We start from the raw sequence: 23,390 nt of genomic DNA, 5'->3' as shown, positions 1-23,390 counted from the left end.
TACACTTTGGTGTAAACTTAACGCTAGAAACATATAAAAAGGAATACGATCTATTTGGTCATTATCTTGAAAATTGGAAACTCCTTTTAAACTAAACAGATGGTGTTTTCAGTATACTCTGCAGATTGGAAATCGTAATAAGACGCGTATCGGGCTCGGGGCCAATCTTAACTTCGCACAAGATTTTGCCCTCGTCCAGAAGGAGACGCTTTAACGCGGCTAAATTCTTTGATTTGTCGAATCCTGAAATTTGGGGGAAAATAAAAATGCTGAGAGTGAACTTAATGCAATCATAAATACCATCTATATAGCACTTGGTGGCATAGACACAACCAAGAAGATCAACGGGAATCGGCTTAAGATTTTCCAAGGCCACATATTCTGAGTTACCAAAATCACAGTAAATAATCTTTGCCTTATTGTCCCTGACCTCCTGACACACCCCGCGATACCAGCTTTTGTCTTCGCTGAAGACGGCCAAGCACATTTCACCAATACTGCAATCGAGGAATCAAAACAAAATCAGATTATTATATTTAATTTATAAGTTTAAAAGATGCTTACCCCGGTATATATCCCGGCACACTTTTGTCGTCGCACGCTCCATGCTGGGCTACCAAAATAAGCAAATCCTGAAATTCCTTGGCCACCTTTTCATTCTCAAAGGAACAAGCAGTGATGAATCCCTTTTCTGGCAAATCGTTAACGTTTAAAATGATAATGGTGACCTTGTCTCCCAATGCAACAGGATTCTTAGGTACAGCATTGAAAAGAAATCGTTCGAAGGACTCTTTATTGGCCATATTTGCTGATGCATTTTCAATCGTTTTACTGCTGTTCTCCACAGAAGGAGGAGTTTTAGGAGGAGACAGTGGCAGCGCAACGCAATTCTTAACTGACTCTTTCTGTGCTTCTGGCTGAGCAGCTTTATTGTTTTTTTCTAATGACGTAAACAATAACGGCATCATTTGAGCCACCAAGGATCGCTGGTCACTGGAATTGGATAGCAGGTCCACAGTCGATGTACTCTCATCTACAATTTTTAGGGTTAGCTTTTTTCCGTGGTGGAGAGCTTGATCAGCAGATCAATGGCATCATTGTTGACTGGCACAGCTGCATCCGGAATGTTACAGACTGTATTCAACTTGACACGCACCAGGTAGACGGGCAGGTTTTCAAGAAAGCGACAAGACTTGCGCATTGCCGTTAATTCCACCTTTTTGGTGACACCCGTATCAATGTTCAGCACATAATAGTCTTCTTCTTCAATACTCATTATCTGTAAGAAAGGAAAAGGTAATTTAAATTGCAAATGAGTGTTTAAATGTGTTTAGTTACTAACTTCGCCGCGAAAAGGTTTAATATCTTTTGAGATAACCAGTACGATACTGCCAATGGATACCTCGCTGGACTCCTGGAAAGGAGCGCACTTTGATTCTAGACGCTTAAAGATTTCTTCATATTTTTTAGCCTTCGGAGAGCTTATATACAATTCCTTGTAGGTAACTACATGAGTTATATATACTGTGGTATAGTCATTGATGGTTTCCCGCCAAAACTTGTGGCCCAAATCAGAAATCAGACCCAAGAATGTGCTCAATTGGGCCATACAAATCTGCTCACCGTTGGCCAACAAGGCGGCATGGGCGGTGCGCAACTTTTCGTTTGCAAGCGGGTTGGGAGTCTTGAACTTTACCGACAGTTGTGCTCCTTCAGTCTCAAGTTCCTTTGGAACAGTGTCTTTGATTTCAGCGGCAAACACACGGATGGGCAGACCAAGTAGCTCGCTGGGAATGCGACTGAGTTTGGTGGTTACAGACACCCGACCTTCGTCTATCTCGTAAACCAAGAACATGGGAGTGGACCCCTCGATATGATCCAGTAGAATAGCTCGCCGGAAGCCGTCCTCAGTGCGGGCGGCCACAAAGAACGAACCCTTCTCTTCTGAAAAAGGCTCGGTGAACTGTTGTCCTGGTTTTCCAGTGAAACAAGCTTTTAAGTCATCGTTCATTTCCCTTATTGCATTAATCTTGAGAAGAGCACAATGCGGCTCGTTTAACGTTTTATTTTTCACAAAGATTCGGATCACTTTAACCTCCGGATTCAGTTGCAGAATCTCTACAGGTAGATTTAGTGGTATGGTAGTCGTGGGCTTAATATGGACGTGGTAAACACCGTTGTGGGTTTTGGTTCCCAGCAGACGAAGTGTCAGGTTCTTATTGACCTGAACCCCAGTGTTCGTAGGGGAGTTTCACCCGGAAAGCGAAAGCATTGTACTCCGCCATTTTCGGAACAATTAAGTAGATATCATGGAAGAGTGTGCTCACTATCGGCCCGAAGTCAATCAATTGGACGTCGGCCTCTTTTTTTTTCTTCCTGACGGTCAAAACGTGCCCGCGGTGAACCTTGTTTTCTACGTTTAGGATCACCAAAGTATTTTTTTTCACGTATTTCATGGGAATCAGCTCCTGATTTTGCATGCAGCGCTGCATGGTATCCGTCATGCACTCCATACTCTCTATATCGTCCACGTTAACAACCCAGATTGGTCCATCGTTCTCCATGAAGGTCACGCGGCACTCAAAGAATTCCTTACCGTTTGGCAACATGTGATCGCGCCAATTTTTTGAGAGTTCTTGATCCTTTACGATGACAGAAGTCGACTCCACTGTATCCTGAGGAGCTGGAATTGGTTTTTCGATCGAAACTGAGCTTTTTGGTGAAATGGCAGCCAGAGGAACATTTGAATTTGGCGACTTTTGAAGGGGTTTGTAGGACACCAAGGGTCTGTAAATACAATACGTACATATTTATGTACATTTAATAGGTAACAAAGCGCACAGAGCTCACGAAGCTTATTAAACTTTTACTTATGTATGTTTTTACTCACGGCATAACAATACAATAGTATTTGTGCCTCTGCCAATCCAACCGTTGGCATTCTTCCTTGCAATACGGTTCTGCACACCGCTGACACATTAATCCTGCTGGTACTCCGCATACAATGCACATACTTTTCTCTGAACTCGCCATTTTCCCGGAATTTTCAATGAAAAGTTTCTAGGAACAATCACAAAAGTTAACGAATGAATGAAACGATTAAGAGGCCAATGAAAATGGCGGGTTAACGGAACTTCTGATGGTGAACTGCGTAATTCTTTCACAATGCGTAAATATTTGATTTGCGACCACTTTAAATGTTTTCGAATTTAAATAACACGTTTATTTAACTGGGATACCTATTTTGAACCGACCTCCGTAGAATTTTTTTAAATATTTAAATTTTAAATTACACACGCGCTTTATTGCAACGAAAACGATAAGAGAAGGCAGACAAAGGCCAGCTTTTGTCAGCTACCATAACAACTTATCGAATATCGATAGTTTGATAGCCTGCTACTTTTGCAGATATTTAACTTAATTCAGGGAATTTATATCTTAACACGGAGGAGAGAGCTTAATAACTCATTTTACATTCAAATTTAAGAGAAAGAAACGTATTTTTAAATTTTTTTAGCTACTTTTTGAACACTACACACACACGGCCACACTATTGCCTTACGTCGTTTCTTTCGATAATTCCCGCCTCTTCTGGGCATTGAGTAAATTTCGCGAAATATTTGTTTACCAATTGAATATTTTGAAACTAAGAAGTCTCAACGCATTGGCAAGCAGGATGAGTGCCAGTAACAAAAGCGGTTACAAGACACCGCTTAAGCAAAACCTCAAGTCAATCGAGAACATTACAAATTCAGAGGAAGGTTCGGAGGATCTGGACACGGCTATTCTTGAGGATACCGGGGAATCGCAATCCCCGGTTACCAGGCGCCGTTCTACCCGTCGTCCGAGTCCCACCAAAAAATACCAAGCCTACAAAGACGAAACCAACGGAAAAGACCAGGAGGAGCGCATAGTGCTGAACTATGTGGAAATGTCAGATGAAATGGCCAGTGAGACGGAGGATCAGGAGCATGAAGAAGAAATCATAGACGAGTCTGAGAATGCAGACCGACCAACGTCCAAGGATATCCATCTTCTGCAGTCCGAGTACAATGTGGCTGGCACCAGCATGTTTGGCTTTAATACTCCAAAAAAACGCGATGGCATGGCCATGGCTGCCTTAAAGGCCACTCCCCGCACGCCAAAGACACCTAAAACTCCGCGATTGGGAGTCAAAACGCCGGACACCAAGCGAAAGAAGTCCACGGATCAGCCTAAGACACCAGCTCATGTGCGCAGCCGTGTGAAGAATCGTGAGTTGCGTTAGTTAGATTTCCGTTGATTAATTTCTTAAAAAAATTTCTTATCTTTCCAGATATCGCCAAAATGGTGGTCGACTCAGATGCTGATTTCTCCGGAGATGAAAGCGATTTCCAGCCCAGTGATGGGGAATCATCCTCCAGCAGTAACAGTAGTAGCGATGGCGGCGATTCGTCAGACAATGATGCAGCCGATGATGAGCCCAAGACGCCCTGCCCTGCAAGGCGCACAATTGTGGTGCCTGTATTACCGAAAACGCCATCGGCAGCTCGACTCCGGCAATCGGCGAGGGCCAAAAAGTCAAATGAGTTTGTGCCCGAAAGCGATGGCTACTTCCATTCGCATGCCAGCAGCAAAATCCTCACATCGGATCACACATTGGATCGTCTGAAAAAATCCCCGACTGGCTGCCGATCGAGTCTTTAGTTTGCTATCTGAAATCAAGCTATCCACGGAGCACGAGGGATCCATAAATGCCATTATGGAGGAGTATCGCTCATATTTTCCCAAGTGGATGTGCATTCTGAACGAGGGTTTTAACATACTCCTGTACGGATTGGGCTCCAAGCGACAGTTGCTGCAGTCATTCCACCGCGAGGTTTTGGAAAAACAAACTGTGCTGGTGGTGAATGGTTTCTTTCCAAGTTTAACACTAAAGGATATGTTGGACAGCATCACAAGTGAGATATTGGATGCGGGCATTAGTCCGGCCAATCCACACGAAGCGGTGGACATGATCGAAGAGGAGTTTTCTTTGATACCTGAAACACATTTGTTTTTAATTGTTCACAATTTGGATGGAGCTATGTTGCGGAATATAAAGGCACAGGCGATTCTATCGCGACTGGCGCGAGTGCCAAACATCCACCTACTGGCCTCTATCGATCACATAAATACGCCATTACGTAAGTTGTCCTATAAGTTTATAAATTATTCTGAAATGTTCTATTAATCCATCCTTTTTGGCAGTTTGGGATCAAGGAAAACTGAGCAGCTTTAACTTCTCGTGGTGGGACTGCACAACCATGCTGCCGTACACGAATGAGACTGCCTTCGAGAATTCCCTGCTGGTGCAGAATTCTGGCGAACTAGCCCTCTCCTCGATGCGCAGCGTATTCTCCTCGCTGACAACCAACTCGCGTGGTATCTACATGGTGATTGTTAAATACCAACTTAAGAACAAGGGCAACGCCACATACCAAGGGATGCCGTTCAAAGACCTGTATTCGAGTTGTCGCGAAGCCTTCTTGGTCAGTTCAGATCTAGCCCTGCGCGCACAGCTTACCGAGTTTCTCGATCACAAATTGGTCAAATCGAAGCGAAACGTTGACGGTTCCGAACAGTTAACCATTCCCATAGATGGCGGACTGCTGCAACAGTTCCTTGAGGAGCAGGAGAAGAAATAAGAAGAAGCCATCCATGTAATTTTAGAACATATTAATTTATTATCTAATATTGTTAAATACAATTACAATTTCGCTTTTAAAAATGTCGTGTTGCTCTGTCTGTCTGTCACTTGAATTGCCCATAAGTGCAGAGTTTCTTTCGTTCTTGGTTTGTCAATTTCTACACATTTAGATTGGCATGCATAAAAGTTGTTGTCGGTTTTACTAGATACACATTTTAGATGGCTAGTTTTGTCTTTCCTTAAACTGATTTCGCTCCTATATTGCGCGAGCTGTGCTACACAAAACTTAACACTCCTTAAGTGCTTCTCCTAACTTCAGGGATGACCGTAATTTATAGATTAGTTTACGATTTTAGTTGAGGCGTAAAATAAAAATATAGCTAAAGCATTGGCCAAATTAATAGAACTCCCTAGGCGGTCATCCCGTGCTCCCATCCATTTCCAAAGGCTAATATCGGTTACCTATTTACTATACAGACACGCACGTACACAGATTAAAGCATTGGACTTGTAACTAGTTAATTGTGCACTCGAAACAAAAATATGTAATTGCTGCGACTAAGTCTAGAGTTTATTTACACACTTTTCTTGATAGCAAATCACATGCGAAGTCAATCGGAAGTACACATACAATGGAAATCGTTCATAGTTTGCTAGCGTTTGCTCATCATCTCCTATCAATATTATTATTTAACTTTATTGCAAAAATTCTATCCTTTCCTGAATACCTGAATTGTACACATACGATCTGCATTTTTGTAGCATATAAAAATGTCAACTCTTTCTGCGTTGCTGGTTTTCCCTCTTGTTTTTAATAGTTAGATAAATTGTTTATCACGTTTTATTTTACTCGTACTTCTTTAACCTTTGTTTGTTTTGTGTGGAAAATTGTTGAAATGTTCTGAAACAATCAGAAGAGAAACCCAAGCCCAAGAGAATCTCCCCTTTTACAAAATGAATCGGATGCATTAATGTTTTTTTTTTTTTTTTTTTTTCAGTTTTTATCTGCTTACTATACACAAATTGCTACTGTTTGCTTTTATTTCGACAATGTTTCGTTTGTTTTTATAGTTTTTTGTACAACAAATTAATTACATTTTGCGCTTAAACAAAGAGAAACAAGTTTTTCGGATTTCGAATACTTAAAGAAAGAATAGAAGAATAGAAGCAACGAAAAACTAAAAGTAAAGAAGTGAAATTCAGCGATAAATATTGAAATATATAGAGAAATATATGGTGGGGGGACGACAGTGGAGTGGGTGGGTGTGTGTGGGCGTGCAATTAAAACCTTGAATGCTTTGAAAATTGTTCCGAGTTTACATATACACAATATATAAATCAACTTCATTATCATATCCGTATCATTACTCATTTACTCGTTACTCGTTACTCGTTACTCATTAGTCATACTCATCGAATATACATCACAATCAAAGTGTACGCTTTGTAATTATACGCAGTAATCGGTAATCATAATCGTTATAATTATAATAATAATAATAGTTACGCTTTCTCAGTGAATTTTCTTTATTTTTTACTTTGTATTTATGCCTTCGATTTTTACTTTTACTTTTTACTTTAAATTTAATTTATTTTAATTTTTTCATTTTTGTGTTTTATGCTCTTTTTTTTTGTTTGTATTATTAATGTTTTTTTGTTTTGTTTTCTTTAATTGCTGCTGTTTTTTTTTTTTTGACGTTTCAAGTTGTGTTTGGACTTAAAATTAAAATTAATTCATAATTATTACTCGTAAACATATTAATCATAGGTAATATTAAATCAACAAATAAAATACATTTAAAATCAAGTGTTTTTATCAAAGTGAATTAAATTACTTGAAATCGAAACAATAAACGGTACTGCTGTTGCTGTTGCTGCTGCTGCTGCTTCTGCTTATGCATTTGCATTATTAACTTTCTGAATTTGTTATAATTTATTATATTGTTTGTAGTATTGTTGCCGTATGTATTCTTGAGGTTGGCCGTCAATCGATCGATCAAATATTTAACATGCCTGCTGCATTTGTTGTGGTTTTCACTTTTGTTGTTGAATCGATTGTTGGTTTTGGGTTGTTGTTGTTGTTGTTGTTGTGGTTGCTCTTGTTGTTTCTGGTTGTTGATTGTTGCTGGTGTACGATTTGCTGTTGCTGTAATTATTGTTGCTGCTGTTGGTATGGTTGTTGTTTTTGTTGTTGTTGCATTGTTGTTTCAGCTCATTTTCACGCGTTTCCTTGGTGGTCCAATTGGTGGGATTTGTTGTGTTGCGAGCGCACGAAATGCCTCCGCTATCAAATGTGAATGTGTTGTGATCATATTTTGCCAGCCAGAGGTTTCCATCACATCGGTGGCATGACTATAAATGATTTAAAAATCCATTAATTAGTTAACTTAAAGATTATTTTGTTATATTTAATAACTTACGTATTTATGAAATCTATCGTTTGTGCTTTCAATTGATCCGCACTGTGGAGATCAGCTAATATTAGTGTTTCGGCTGCTGTTTCTACAGAGAGATTGACGCACAGCGCCTCCTCGCACATCACTTTCAGCTTTTCGAGTGCATACTGTAAGTATATATGAAATATACATTTTATTAATAAACTAATTAGAATTTGGGTTGCAGAGGCAAACTAACCTTATCAGCAGCCGCTAGGAGATCATCAGCCATTTTTTCTAAATTGGGCGCCTTGCCCGTGTATATGAATCGCAGCATTTCTTTAAGAACCTCATGATCCACATCGGTTATGGCGACACGATTCAGCTTACGCTCCTCCATCTCATGCTCAAACATGGCCGCAAAGACATCGCTGCGCGCTGTAAATTTGATAATTTATAATAATTAATAAAATGTTCAATAAAAGAGTTTAAAATAAGTTATATCTTACCTGCCAATATGGCCTTGTGCGCCTGGAACTCTCGACCGCCCACTGAGAGCGTGACGTCGCTGAACTTCTCGTTGTCAAAGAGATTGCCGAGATCCTCGGACAGCTTGCATTCCGGCACTTTGAACTGTACGATATTGGATTGTCCGGAGATGTTCACGCTGTCCGCCACGACACTGACCTCACAGAAGATGGTCAGCTTGTCCTCCGGCAACAGGCCATTGGCCTCGTCCAGCAGGAAATCACGGCGGATGAACTTCTTGAAACCCCAATCTTTGCCCTGAACAAAACGGTAAGCTCTGTAACATAAATGTTTTTGATATTAGTTTTATAGAATATAAAAAAATTTTTAAGATTATATATACCTTTGGGATTCCATGGCTTTGGTTTCCTCACGCTTGGCATTCAGTATGGAAAATTTGAACTTGGCTCTGACTTCTGATTTATTACACGAAACTAACAGTAAATATAATGAAAGGTAATCCTTGCTCTCCTCGTCGAGACCCTTGGGGTTAACCCGTAAACACCTAAATAATTTAAATAATTAATAAGGAAATTATATTTTAGGTAGTTTAGTTTTTTTTTTACTTACCATTTCAGTTTGTCATTAGCACCGGCTGAGAATGTGGACGATTTGAGTACTTCACCCATTTCTTCCCGACAAAAACTAAAGTTATTTATGGTCCACATATAACTAAATTTAACAACTTTGACCTGGGAATAGAAAAGATTTAAATACAGTTAATAATATCCCATGTAAATAATGATGTAACAAACTTATCAGATTTCCCACATCTGAGCCAGTGAAAAACACACACCTGTTTACCTGCATTCCCAGCGGAAATGCATTTACCGTCTTTACAACAATATGGATTCAGTTTACAGAAATTCGTGAAATCCGATCGGTTTTTTTTTTTTTTTTTTGGCTCAGATGTTTGCAAATCCATAGGAATGCCAGAAACCCACTCAGACGGAAATTTAATCCGTTTTTGGGGAGAAGGAAGGAGGAGGTGGATGAGGATTTACCTGCGTATAGCACCAGTTCTCGGCAACGGGCGTATTAACTTCCGGCAAGGGCGGCGAGGGTACACGGCTGACCGCCATCGTGCTACTGGATGCGTGCAGGTTCGAGGTGACTCTAGCTGTTTGGCTTGCCTGACATTCGTTCACCGGCAATCTGCAAAGATGTCAAGGGAAAATATTGAGTATTAGTTGAGAAGTTTAAAGGGAAATTCGAAAGAAGAAATTTTAGGATGTAAAAAAATAATATCATAGAGAGAGACCTATTAAGACCTATCAAAACATAGCTATTTAAATCTTAGATATAATCTTAGAAGGGTTTAGAATCTAAAGGTCACCTTGGCTCTTGTATGAGATCCATGATGCTGCGCTCGAATTCAACTTTGACGAATTTACTGTCGGAATTCGAGTGCCTGGCCAAAAGATTGAGAAGCTTCAACAGCAGCGAGTTCTCCAGCTTGCCGCCCGTTAAAAAAAACACACAAAAATCACACACAATTTGATTTAACAAAAAAACACTTTCAAATACAGTTTTCAAGTTCTTCAGAGTTATATTAGCTATTTTAAACGATGGACGAGACACATGGACAAGACGAAATGGAATGCGCCAAAAAGTGCAGCGTTCATAATGGCTGAAGATTGGTTCTCGAAGTCCGTTATTCCGCACAGAAATCAGCTATTAACAGCGAAAGAGAGATCTAATCGAGATAAAGATTGAGCTTTTAAAGCTTTTGAAACGCGTTAAGAGATTGTCAAAAGAACGGCAAAGAAGAAAAAAAGTAAACGTTAACGTTTGAAATATCACAAGGAAAACACAACCGTTGCGCAGGAGCAGCAAAGGAAAACTGACTGATGGTCGAAAAGGAAAATCTCGGCAGGCAGAAGGAGGAGGAGGATTTAAAAGAAACGCTCTGCAGATGATGGCAGCAAACAATGGACCAGGAAAATGTTAGCCAGGAGTGGAAAATTGACAAACAATGGGTCAGCCGTTGAGGGTGAAGGTGAACGTGAGCTACTCGCTCACCTTACAAAGGTGCAAAATGGTTGGGCAGAGAGTGAGAGACAGGGAGAGAGAGGGAGAGAGGGGGAAGTAAGAAGGATCTGCTGACACACAAAAGCAACAATAACAGTTTCTTTTTATGTGTGTGTGTTTTTAGTCGCGCAGATGCAGATGGAAGACGGTAAATGACAGAGGAAGCTGCTGTATTACACTGAGAGAAACAATCTGTATTTTTTTTATAATTATTAAATATTAATTAAATGTTGTACTTAAAAGTGAAAGATAGAAGAGAAACGAGTAAGTTAAATCAACTAATTAGATTAATATAATTTCCCCAAGTTTAAAGGGTTGGGTATATTCTTTCTGTGCACATTCAAGCGTAGGAAAAGTCGGAAAAATCTGTGCAAGGCTGCGGCACACGAGCAGCGATTTACAGCTCAGCTCAGCTCGACAAGGTTGAGATTTTCAAGGTGCTGCCCGTTTTCTGCGGCTGCTGGCGATTTGATGGCCATCATCAAATCCAGCTGAAGGACCTTCAATGGGCCTCGTGTGTGTGCGAGAGAGTGTGTAACTATACGTACGAGTGTGTGAGCCATCAAAAAGGTTGACGCAGCTCGTCAAGGTGAACAAACCGTAGACCGCGTTTTTAGCACTCAGTGAAGCCAAGCCATGCCGCTTTATTCAATTTTTAGTGAGTGTGCCTTAATGTTAATGACATTGATTTGGCATTGGGGCTTCGGCTTCAAGTTCTCCCTCCTCTCTCCCCATCGCTAACCAAAAAGTATACCTATCTTTATTGCTCTTACAGCTGGCAAGGGCCCCCCGCGAGAGAGCCAAACATTTTTGTTTAGTTATGACATTGAAAATCATTTGTTTGGCGCCACAAGGCGAATGACAAAGTCACAGAAATTTCGTTGGCCAAAAGAAGGTTAAGCTTGGGAACAAAGAAAAGAAGCAATCAGAACTTCATGAACTTCAAATAAAAAAAAGCTAAAGGTGGAAAAACTATGACTAATTTTAGTAAGATTTTTCTTCTTTGTTTCACCTTAAACAAAAACATTTAGTAAGTTTGTAAACACGGGCTATTCCCTCTTAAAATCCACCATAAACAATGGCGATACCTTTTGTCTAAAGGGTCAATGTAAATAAATTCAAATTGTTTGGCAAACACACACCTTAGTCATAAATTCCCTCTTCGCGTCCCACCTTTTCCCTTAGTCATGCCATTAGTTTCGCTTACTTAGTTACCAGTGAAATCATTAGTTCTGCTGCAGCGCAAACCCACATGGCATGTGAGTGGTCAAAAAGGATCTCAGCTTAGGCCGAAAAGGTCTTAACAAACATCCGCCAGCTGGGATGCAACGAATCCAGTTGGTCATGGATGGGAGGAAATCAACGAAAGTAGAACCCAACTCCCTGGGGGATCAACCATTTGTGTGGGCTCTTCGATCAAACATATATATGTATATCTATACGGATATATGACAAATGAAGGGAGAGCACGCGTTAAAGAAATTTAATAAATCGTTTTAGTGCAGGAAAACTGGTTTGATTTCGACTGCAGCAGCAGCTGCTCATTGGGAAAAACGAAAGACTATTGCTTTTCACCAAAAAAAAAAAAAAAACAAAAAAAAAAGAAAAAAAAGAAAAAGAAAAAGTTATATAATTTGCCAGCGACTCGCTTTAGCGCTTTCCACACTTCCGGCAACTTTTCATTAGCATTTAAATGAAATTTGATAAAGGCAGCCACAGCAACAAAAGGCAATAATAAACGAAACGAACAACAACAACTGAAAATGGTGAAAATTTTTCATTTTTTTACAACAAATTATCGCATGGCTTTTCACTTGGCGTTTTCACCAACAACAAAGGCTCCTTTCACTCGCCGCCTAAACAACAACAGCAACAACAAATGAGTTGAGTGAAAAACGCTTTTCAGTTGTCGCCGTTGTTTTCGAGCCAAAAGGAAACGCTTTTCTTTGCTTTTCTTTTTGGTTTTTACATAAATACGGCGCCGCCGTTGCAAAAACACAGATGCAAAGATACATTTTGTTGTTGTTGTTTTTTGTTTTCAGTCGCCAGCCAGACCGAGGGAAAGAAGAAGCAGCGGCGGTGGCAGCAATTTAATTTAAATAATGTGAACTTTCATGCCAATGAAAATGATTTCAAAAGAGAAACTCAACGCAGTCCAACTCCCAAAACAAACTCGACAACTTCACTTCCGCTACAAATGCAACAGAGGCAACACACACAACGTAAAGGCAACATGAGCAACATCTTGAACGACGACAAAACAACAATGATGACACCCACCCAACCGAAAAATATGGTTAGCTAGACGGCACAGGGGAAAAGGATCGTTGTATTAATCAATTTTATATAATTTTCAGCTTTATAATACTGTACTAAAAATAGTAATGCTGATTGATTTTAATCCTTTTTTAAGAAAACAAATCTTTAGGATTGTTTGCTTATTAGAAAATCTCTTTCTTCAAATATCGAAAGCTTAGAAAAGCGAAATTGGAGTAGAAAACTTTAAATTTTATATAAAAATGAGAAAGAGTTCTTTGGAACTAAGAATAAAGGATATATGTATATATATTGAAAATCGGCTTAACCCTAATGATATCTCTCAATCACACTATCAAAAATCAAACAAAAACTTCTTAAACGTGTTAACAAGATAAATAACCAAGTTAATCCCCACTTTCAATCTCCTTCTACTAATATTTTTTAGAGTGTGCTAACCACTCACGACATTTCTCCAATCTTTCTCCAATCTCTCCATGGAGTGTCAACAGTTTGACGCATATTAATTTTAAAAACTCCCACGCTCAACATTTCAGTCGGTTTGGTTTCTTTGGTTTAGCTTGGGTTTGTTTTCGTTTTTGGTGGGGTTTCGTTTTTGGGTCTTTCACTCAAGAGTCGGTCGGTCGACGATTCGATGCGTCGTCCATTTGCCTTTGGAGTTTAACTTTGTAGTTGGTATTTCTTCAGCGGAGGGAGAGAAAGCTTTGGCCCCCAGCTTGGCGTCTAGCCCTGTCTCACTCTGGCCTTAACAGTTGCTCTCACACTCGCACATCTGCAGCTTTGCTTGCAGTTTTTCGTGAAAGTCGATTCGCAGTTGTTGTATTTGTTGTTGTTATATAAAGCGTACGAAATCATGTAAGTAGAGTGAAATTTGCCTGCTGTAATTTTACTCTGCTTTTCTACCTTGTTTGGCCTATGCAATTGTTTTTTGCACTAATGAAAACAATTGAAAGTTGTGGAAAATTATGTTTCCATAATTATACCCTTAATTGATTCGACTTTTCCTCGTCAATGCTCGCATTAAACCAATTAATAGATCAATCAACTTTGTAAAAGAAATTAATAAGTATATCATATACTATAAAGTTCCTTATACGAGTATGATATATATATACAAACTGATCTCATTTTAGGAAATCTGTGGCAATAAAAATTTACAATGTCACAATAAAAATCGCGTTCCATTTTCCCCGCATAACTTTAATGTTGTTAATTTTTACATAACTGCTGTTGCTCTACGGATTTCAAATGCTAATCAACGTGTGTCACACTTTTTGTGTGGCCAAAAAACTAGGCCGACGCAAACTAAAATCATTTTTGCCACATTTGTTTGTCACTTTGTGTGTGTTTGTTTTTTTTTTTTTTGGTTAGTTTTGTTTGGGGATTGCAACATAAATGAAAGTTTGTGCTTGTGTTAATCACAAATAATAATGAAGGGAAAACATATTTCGATTACGTAAAATAATGGCAAAAGCGGCATAGGAAATAAGGTGTAATTATTTGAGTGACAGGCACTGTGAAAGTAATACAACTATGATAAGAGTTATGATTAATAATTATTTAGTGTTTATTACTAATAAACAAATCCATTATCCATTACATCAATTAAAATATTTTTAATAAAGCTCGGATTATTCCCAAAATTCTTTTAGTTCCGTTTCCCAATGACTTATCAACATTTTTCTTAGTGCGCAGTCGCGTAGGCGTTTTAAGCGTCAACGCTGGCAGCGCAGTTGGCAGCGAGTTTCACCAAAAAAAAAAAAACACAAACCCAAAGCGAAAAAAACGAAAGAAAAAAATCAAAACCCGAAGCTTAAAACGAGAGCAAGTTTGCTGACAGCGGAACGAGGCTTTATGTAATCGTAAAAACTTGTTTGATGACGTATCTGCAAGCCGAGCTCAAGAGATCGCTCTCTCTTAATTTCTCTCTTATTAAGCTTCTCTTAACCGAAAAGCACGTTGTGGTTTTAGCGCGTGGCTCAAAATACATACAAACATCTACATATATATGTATAGATATGTGTGTAATTTTTTACCAGCTGCTTTTGTTGGATAATAAATTTTCACAAGCAAACAAGTTTTGCGGGCTGAGCAGAAATGAAATCAATAAATTATTAATAAACCACATGTTGTGTGCCCAATTTTCATTGAAACGTTTTGGGCCAAACTTTTAGGTTGTTTGCATTTTGCCGCTTTTACCTCTTTCTCTGCACTTTCTAAACAAATTGTGAGTGTGTGTGAGAGAGCGAGAGATATTGGCTTTCATGCGTTTTCACATTTTGTTTTTGTCGTGCTTTCTTTTTTCTTCTTTCTTTCTTTTTTTTTTTTTGTGGTGTTTGGGATTTCTACTACTTTTTCTTTAGGCGCAGAGCATCGTGATCTTGTTGGCTTAAAAGATCTTCTTTTTTATTGGCTTAGAAATTCTTGGCTGATTTCTTTGAGAGATCTGTATCTGTTCTAAATAAAATGTGGGTTGAGTGAAAGACTCTGGGGCGAGAGAATTTCGGTTTACGATCATTGGGTGAAATGTGTTAAACAAAGTGAAAACTCCAGGCCCAGTCCCAGTTCAATTATAGTAAAAATATATATAAAAAAAAACGTTTACTTGTTTTTATCTTTCTGCAGCTTAACATAGCAGCAGCAGCTGGTATGTTAATGAATTTAATTTCGCTATTTTTGAAAGTTTACATTTTAAATTTATTAAACAGCAAAATTGGGGAGACAACAAATTGGAAAGTTGCAATGCAACTCAAAACACGATCTGTTAATAATTGCTTGAATTCAAGCTTTTTTTTGGGGAATATTTGGAAAGGAATTGATTGGTAAAACGGAAGCCTAAAAAGTTCGTTGCATAATGTTGCAGCAACATGTTGCTAAGGGCAGAGAGCAACATGACCAGCAGTAACGTCAGCCCTTTCACAGTGAAAATCAGTCAAGCAAACTTCCCGTCTCTTCCCATTCGAGCAGATAAAACATAAAAACCGCATAGCGAGACCAAAAAAGGGAAGGTTTTACGAACACCCTGTATTCGAAAGGCAGGAAGGGGTTTTTTTGGGGTTAACTGGTAGAAGAGGGGAAATTTCATAGTTGATTTTAACTTTTGTTGGTTATCATGGTTTTAAAACCATATTCCTAGTATATAGAAGCTTGAAAAAAATGTTTGCTTATTATATCACAACTGATTTAAAATAAAAACCATAATTATTTTAGGAACTTAGTGTGCTTGCTTTTTTTTTAAAATATTTTTACAATACATAAGTAAGGCTGCCGGCGTCAGTCGAAAACCCAGCTGATAAAGACCAGTTGGCAATCAACGAAGTCCCATGACTCAGATTTGCCAGTCGGCGGCGTCTGGGACAAAGAAATAATTTTTTTTTTTGTTCGAAATTCTGCTGTAGATTATCGGGCAATTTGCAGCAAGGCCAAAGAAAATGAGCAACAAGTGCACGAAATTCAGAACGCAGCCCTAGTGAAAAGTGAATAAGAATCAGATTCTGAATCAGAGTCAGAGGAAAAAAACCAAAAATAATAACAATTACTGGCACATGGTCAAAAGCATTAAGAAAGAAACCAAGCACGAGCCATGGTCTCGATTCTGCAGCTCTCTTCTTCAATGACAAAGCAGCTGCTGTTGTAGTAGATGTTGCTGCTGCTGCTGCTGCAGCTGTTTGCTGACCCCAAATGACAAAGGTTGGCACGCAAGTCGCCCACGCCCATTAATTAACCGAAAATTGAGAGCCACTCAAACAAAACAACAAAAAAGTATATGTAGAAACTGTAGAGAAACCCCCAGCTATAAGCATTTTGTGTGTGTTTACCAAATTGTTATATTTTCTGTTCATCTTTTTGAGGTTAGGCGAACGCCTTTTGGGGTCACCGTGTGAAAGCAGCAACAACAAGAACGAAAAGGAGAGCATGCCAGAGCGAAAGAGAAAGCCTATTCTACAAGCGAAACGAAAGAGATAGACAGATATGGTTGCCATTAAGGGTGGCTGATATATAGAGAGAACTTAATTACTTAAGTTCTGTGTTTATTCGCCCCGGGGAAAAGTTACGACATTTTCCAGTTCCTCAATAGGGTATATGCATAGTACATATATATATATAATATAGCATAACGGGTAGTTCAGGGTGATCAATAGAATTAGTAAGCAAATCATCAGGTTTCCACACTAAAGAAACCAATTACTTACGCAAGTAAGGTCATCTGAAAAAACCATCTAGGTTATTTCGAGGTTGCTAGCTAACTAAAACCGAAACGAACCAAACTCTCGGCTAAACAAAAAACTACAAGTCATCAAAATTAAATATATATATACAAATATATATATATATATATATATATATATGTAAGTATATAGGTATATGCATACTTAGTGCCGCTCACACAAGCCCATCAAAATAGCCGAGAAACTTTTACAAAACAAACTGTTGTTTGTTCGGCGGTTTTGTTTGTTGTGGCCGTAACTCAAGGATGTGACAATGGTAACTCAAAATTGTGGCCCAGAAGAACTGTAAGTAGTTCAGGGTGCAAAAGGTCCTGGGAATTTAACTGGGTCATCAGCAGCAAGCAAGCACACTCTGGGCCACACATCTCAAGTGGATTTTGGTTTCCAATTGGTCGGGCTAACGATTGTTGACACTGGCTATTGTGGGCCAACTTGTGCTACCAATTACTTGTTGCTAAGCTGAAGCCAATTGGATTCGAGGACCATTCGAATTCGAGGGTTAGGTTTGGGGTTAAGCCAACTTTAGGTGTATTTCTCGAGGAAAACCTTTAGTTATAAGGTTCTCAGATGAACATTTTTGATAGTTTAAACCTGCTGATTTAATTTGCATTCACAAATATTTCGACACCAACCAGATAAAAACCTTAAAGTTCAACTTTTGTCATTTACTGATCGCCACACATTTAAGACCAACTAAGCCACCTACTTAACCAAAAAATAGTATGCATTTCCCATAGCTACTGCTTTTTTGAAAGAAGGTGTAAATGGCTCATATGCACAAATGCCAATGACTGGCATTTAAGCCGCAATCATATTTATGTAAATGCATTTAGTTGCCCCACTAAGAGACCTATTCGGTTTTCTTTTAATTACAATCTAAAGAATCGTTTTTAGGCCACACACAAAAATAGGGAAATCGATGCGGTAAATGGGCCAATTAGATTCGTATATTTACCTTTTATCACAGAAATTTGCGGCGGCGTTACAAAATTCCTTAGAATTGGGGCATTTAACTAATAATACTAGGCACAGAGGAGATTGTTGTGGTTGCTGTTGATTGTTGTTGTTGTTGTTGGTGTGGCTGCTGTTGCTGTGGTGTTGATGATGGCTGCTGCTACTGCTGCTGCTGCTGTTGCTGTGGTGATGTTGGTGGTGTTGCTGTTGCTGCTGTGCAGGATGGGCGCAATTATAGTGTTGCTGTTGTACCGACGATTGCTGATAGGATGATGAAGATGACGATGATGTGGACGCGGATGAGGAGGATGAGGATGCACTGAGGGGATGGTGATGTTGCTGCTGGTTCAGATGCCGCCTGATGGACTGATTGATGCGATTCGTTATGGAGTTGGTCAGCGCCGAATGATGGCTATGCAGATGGTGTGATGATGAAGAGGATGAGGCAGCCACTGAAGAGGATGCTGATGATGATGAAGAGGAGGCGGCTCCGAACAGGCGGCTGGCAATGATGCTGTTGCTGTGGTGATTGCTGTTGCTACTGTTGCTGCTACTATTTCCACCGTTGTAGTGCGTATTTCCAGCACAGGCGCTGCTGCAGTTGTTGGAGGAAATCGAACTGGACGAGGGCGAGGGGGCGGAACGCGTTAGTATGTGTTGCAAGTTACTGCTGCCGAATGCCGCCTGCAATATGTTGCTGGGTGTTGCCAAATGCTGCGCCAGTGTTGCCGAGCCACTTCTACTGGTTGCTGCTGCTGTTGCTGCCGCTGCAGTTGCTCCACTTTCGTAATTCAGGTGACCCAAATGCTGTTGCAAAACTGAAGGCGCAGCTTGCTGTTGCTGCTGCTGCGATGGTGTTGCTGTTGCTGCTGGCGTATGTGGGTGGTGTTGTTGCTGTTGTTGCTGTTGCAGCGACGATCTGCGCAATAATACTGGTGGCGTCGATATCAATTGCTGCAGGCGACTGCAATTGCCGCTGCTGCTACTGCTTGCCGCTGCTCCTGTGGCGACTGTTGCTGCTGGTGATGTTGCCGCAGATGTTGCTGCTACAGATGTTGCACTTGCTGTTGCTGTTGCAGTTGCAATTTCAGGCCCATTCTGCGGCTCTCCGTTCTCGCAGCAACAATTATCGCTGGTAGCAGGTTGCTGCTGCTGCTGCTGCTGTTGCTGTTGCTGCTGCTCTAAATTCTCATTTTCATAGATTTCATGCACACTTCGCTTTTTCTTGATTTTCACATAGGGCTCAAACATTTTACAATTTATTTATTGCAAACACTTCAAAAACACACTCACACACCTTTTTGTATTTTGTATTTTGTATTTTTCGGATTTTGTGTATTATGAAAATATACAGATTCTTCTCCTAGTTTATAAAAAATTTCTCAACTTTTTGGTGCTTATAAATTTTTCATTTGAACAAATCTCTTTGTTGCCACATGCCGTTTTCTTGTTATTTTAGTTGCCTTACGATTTGTATAATTTTCGAGTGTGTGCTCGATTTTTTGTTTCGAGTAGTATTTGATTTGAATTCTTTTTCTTTTACTTTTTTTTGTTGTATTATATTTGGTGGGCGACACACGAAGCGAGAGAGAAGGCGATTCGAATCGAATCGAAGTCGAATCGAGCGCTGACAAAACGAACGAACCGCTCCGCTTGAAAGTGCGCGTCGAAATGAGCTGAAACTTGAAAATACAGAAATTTCCGACGTCCACTCTCGACGCTGACTGCGACGCCGGCAGCGATTGCGACGCTCTGTGTGTAACTATGTAACACACACGCACACCTACACCTTTGCTTGGCTTTGTGTGAGGTCGATGAGCACATATGGAAACGAGGCAAACAATGGGGTAAGAACACGATATGGAGGTACCCTATATAATATTTAAATCATGTCAGTATATTAACTTTTATATTCATGATTTCTATTTTGAGGTAAATTAAACTAGACGATTCAAATTGGGCTCTAAAAACTTTTTGAAGTAACTATTATCATTTGTTGGATTATTATATGCCATATACCCTATGAAATTTAAAACACTTCCTCCTTTCTGTTGAATAAACAAAAGTGTATAGACATACCTCAATATTCTACGATTACTGGGTATCAAAAGAGAGACAGAGAGAGAGAAGCGGAAAGCAAGATACCGAGAGACACTGAAAATCGAGCGCAAGTGCAAAGAACGAGAGAGGGCAAGAGCACAAGCGAGCATGAGAGAGCGAGAGAGACAGCGTTGAGGGCCAGCTGATAAATGGTTGCGCGTGTGTGCCGTACATTGCGTATACGCGTTTTCGAGTGTGGGTGCGCGTGTGGTCGCAGGACGGAGGTTACTTTTGCCGGCGGTCCTTGGCGTGGCGATAAACGGTAATCACTTGGTCACAGAGGCGGTCCGATCCGGTGAGCCCCTCCCCATTTCGACCACCTAGCCTTCTGTCGCGTCCTTCAAGGGCTTCCTATTTGTACATTTGTATGTATGTATATAGCCATTCTTACAGGGCTATCCGAAATGCGGGGCTGTGGAAAAGTCATCAAGGAGTATAGGTACCATCTGAATAGCCTCCATCTCCATATACATTAAGAAAATGATTGTTTCATTTTCCAAGGGAATTCGTGGAAATTGGCCTTGGAAATAGCTGACAAAATAAGCTAAATATTTCTTTTTTTTAAATGGATAAACCTTCTTGAAGTTGCGTTTGCAATGGGTTTATTCAGATATAAAAGAAATAATCTAACCATTTTCCCAATAAAAATAGTAACTAATGTTTCGTTTTCTTCGTTTTTCGTTTTCGTATTATTAATGGACTGAAAATTCCAGAGAATAAAATATTATTACTATTATTTAACGTATAAAAAACAAAGATAACAATTTTAAGATCAATTTTCTTATTTAAAAAATACCTTTTTTAAAGAACTTCTACAACTAAACCCCATTTTCTAACAGTGCATCCTGCCTGTTGTTCCTCCAGGAACAGTTGACATTGGAACGCTCTATCGACGCACATCGCCGGGGAACGTAAGCTGTCGTCCTTTGTCAGCAAATGTTTTTTCCTTTCTTCTTTTTTTTTTTTTAATTTTTTGGGTGGCACATTTTGCTTGTACTCGGCTTGTTTGTGTGTATCCAAATGGGGCGTTGTCGTTGTCGGTGGCATTAGCCATCCAAGTACGAGTACATAGGAACGAGCAACACATGTCGCTGGCAGTCGCCCATCATCACAAAACACTGGCGGTGGCCACCCAACTGCAGATTTTTCTTTCAGCCGGCGTTTTCACTGCCTTACCCCGCCTCTCAACTCCAAATCCACTTCATCCACTTCCACTTCCCACTTCTTGCCACTCGATCCATGGCAGGCCGCAGCAGTTTTCCACTTGCAACAATTGCAGCGGCAATAGCAACAACAAAACTTGTGCACAGAGAGAAAATTATTGATTTTGGCAGAATTTGGCTTATTTTTCTTAACAATATTTTTATATAGGGGTATATTTAACGATCACAAAAGAAAGTTATGATTGACGACACAAAACAATATAAAAATATTTCCACTTAAAGAACTCATAATGATAAAGGAAATACATGGAACATGGTCGACTTTTTCCCATAGTGCACACCGGCAACTGCAACTACACTTCACATGCCACCACTCGGCACATTCGTCTCATTTATGGCGTGCAAATTAGCATAGGGCCAAAAGGGCTTCGTGTGTGTCCTTTTGGGCCACGATGGCCACACACACACACACACATACTCAATACAGAAAACAGAGGACCCACCATAGTCCCATGACCGGATCGCATCAGTTTCAGCTTCTGTCCGCCTCGCAAATCATGTGTATGTGCCTGACTTGGTAAGTGAGTGCTTGCCTGCTCATTAGTTAGATGGCCTCACACAGGCCTTTTCCTCTGACATTGCCAGAATGTGTGAAAATTGGACAGTAATGCGGCCCTCCTTGTAGTTGTAGTTCGCCGGATGGGTACATAAGACCGACCACCCTTTGAAGTTGCGACGCTGGAGGTGTTGAAAGTAGCAAGTACGATTTGTGGGCGGGGTGCCATCGTTGTCGTCGGGCGGTCAGCTTGTGAAATTGGTTGGGTAATTGAGTTATAACCAAAATTCCAAACTTGAAAACGACAGCAATAAAAGAGTGCTAAAAATTGTCATTGGAGATGACTTTCCATGTAATATAAATATATAAAAGAAATTAAAGATAGAAGTTCATTTTTTCTATCTTATCTAATGAAGCAGTGAAAATCCCTTTAAGTTCCAGAAAATATTTTTAAATATTTCTAAAAATCTACCAGCAAAGGTTTCTAAAGGGTTCATGGACAATTTAATAAATCAACAAAAATACCAAGGCAACATCTCTCACACAAAATACATTGAAAGGTTTTTATATTTGATATTCGTAATTCTCGCGTTTGTGTGTTTGTTCGATCATCACGATCAATTTCAAAGTTATCACCGCCCACTCGGCTAATTATGCCACAGTGGCCATATAAGGGGGATATATCTGTAATATATACACTCGTATTTGATGGCGATTTGCTCATCTTTGAAATCAAAGGCCGGCGGAGACGGACGTTCAGCGACCTTTGGGCATTTTTTAAATACATTTTTGCTTCACCAAACTGGAGGCGTTCGGTTCAACTTCCTTTCGTTTTTTTTTTTGCGGAAACATTAAACAATCTCAACTGGTTCACCTTTCCACTTAGTCATTGAATCTTCAATGAGTCTTAATTTCATTGGGACTTTCACATTGCCCAGCTGACCCCTGCTGCTCTTTTCCCTCGAATACTCCTTTCTCTATCTCCCGGTATGTCATCAATCGATTTTCAATGGATTTTTGGTGTTGTTTTAGAAATAGAAATTTCGCTTAATGCTTTCCAATATAAGTGTGTTTGAGTGTGTTTGCTTGGCTCTGTGTATAATATATTATATATATATATGGCGATATTGCAAAATGCTCATGCACATGATTTACTTGACACTAATTTCCATAAATAAAACAAAAGTTTAATAACATCGCCCCTGCCGCTTGAATGGGTCGCTGACAATAACCCAATTTTTCGATCAAGGCAGGCGTTGTCGTTCCCCCGCCACAGTGGCTACAATATGTTAATGGATTTACAAAAAAATTTACTAAAAATTTAGTTTATCTATAGATTATGGCATATTTAATCTAGAAGTGGGACCAAGCAAGCAGTTGTGACAAGAGCAGTGTGACCAGGCAACTAATTATCTAACCAAAATTAGGAATTTATTTACAGCAAACGGACATCGGAAATAATTAAAAAATTGATAGAAATCAGTTGCGTACATTTTGGCAATCTTAAAA

At 39.7% G+C, this 23,390-nt stretch overlaps 3 protein-coding genes across 6 annotated transcripts in view; 1 reads left to right on the top strand and 2 right to left on the bottom strand.

Moving 5' to 3' along the window:
• Nucleotides 1-32: 32 nt before the first annotated feature.
• LOC108116941 lies at nucleotides 33-3,374 on the bottom strand. The gene is given in 7 exon segments (XM_017229089.2): nucleotides 33-243; nucleotides 301-497; nucleotides 565-1,054; nucleotides 1,057-1,279; nucleotides 1,343-2,245; nucleotides 2,247-2,787; nucleotides 2,891-3,374. Coding segments are annotated over 7 exon segments (2,649 nt in total). The 5' UTR covers nucleotides 3,034-3,374; the 3' UTR covers nucleotides 33-91.
• A 49-nt stretch (nucleotides 3,375-3,423) lies between these two features.
• LOC108116942 (origin recognition complex subunit 2) lies at nucleotides 3,424-7,078 on the top strand. The gene is given in 4 exon segments (XM_017229090.2): nucleotides 3,424-4,253; nucleotides 4,316-4,650; nucleotides 4,652-5,165; nucleotides 5,230-7,078. Coding segments are annotated over 4 exon segments (1,863 nt in total). The 5' UTR covers nucleotides 3,424-3,676; the 3' UTR covers nucleotides 5,667-7,078.
• A 239-nt stretch (nucleotides 7,079-7,317) lies between these two features.
• LOC108116861 (protein roadkill) overlaps nucleotides 7,318-23,390 on the bottom strand; it is a 67,781-nt gene continuing 51,708 nt past the window's right edge. For 2 of the 4 annotated variants that reach the window (XM_017228927.2, XM_017228926.2), the window contains exons 3-9: nucleotides 9,576-9,726; nucleotides 9,142-9,263; nucleotides 8,915-9,076; nucleotides 8,553-8,848; nucleotides 8,303-8,481; nucleotides 8,089-8,231; nucleotides 7,318-8,020 (exon numbers count right to left, since the gene is read on the bottom strand). In XM_017228927.2, the coding sequence (XP_017084416.1) occupies nucleotides 7,876-8,020; nucleotides 8,089-8,231; nucleotides 8,303-8,481; nucleotides 8,553-8,848; nucleotides 8,915-9,076; nucleotides 9,142-9,263; nucleotides 9,576-9,653 (1,125 nt within the window). In that variant the 5' untranslated portion in view covers nucleotides 9,654-9,726 and the 3' untranslated portion in view covers nucleotides 7,318-7,875. Of the gene's footprint in view, nucleotides 8,021-8,088; nucleotides 8,232-8,302; nucleotides 8,482-8,552; nucleotides 8,849-8,914; nucleotides 9,077-9,141; nucleotides 9,264-9,575; nucleotides 9,727-9,907; nucleotides 10,197-18,063; nucleotides 19,745-23,390 lie in introns of those variants that run through there. The other 2 variants (XM_017228923.2, XM_017228925.2) reach the window with 2 other exon arrangements.

This window comes from Drosophila eugracilis, unplaced genomic scaffold, assembly GCF_018153835.1.
Source record: "Drosophila eugracilis isolate 14026-0451.02 unplaced genomic scaffold, ASM1815383v1 contig_401, whole genome shotgun sequence".
NCBI classification, from domain to species: domain Eukaryota; kingdom Metazoa; phylum Arthropoda; class Insecta; order Diptera; family Drosophilidae; genus Drosophila; species Drosophila eugracilis.
This window is presented reverse-complemented; position numbering and strand designations above follow the sequence as displayed.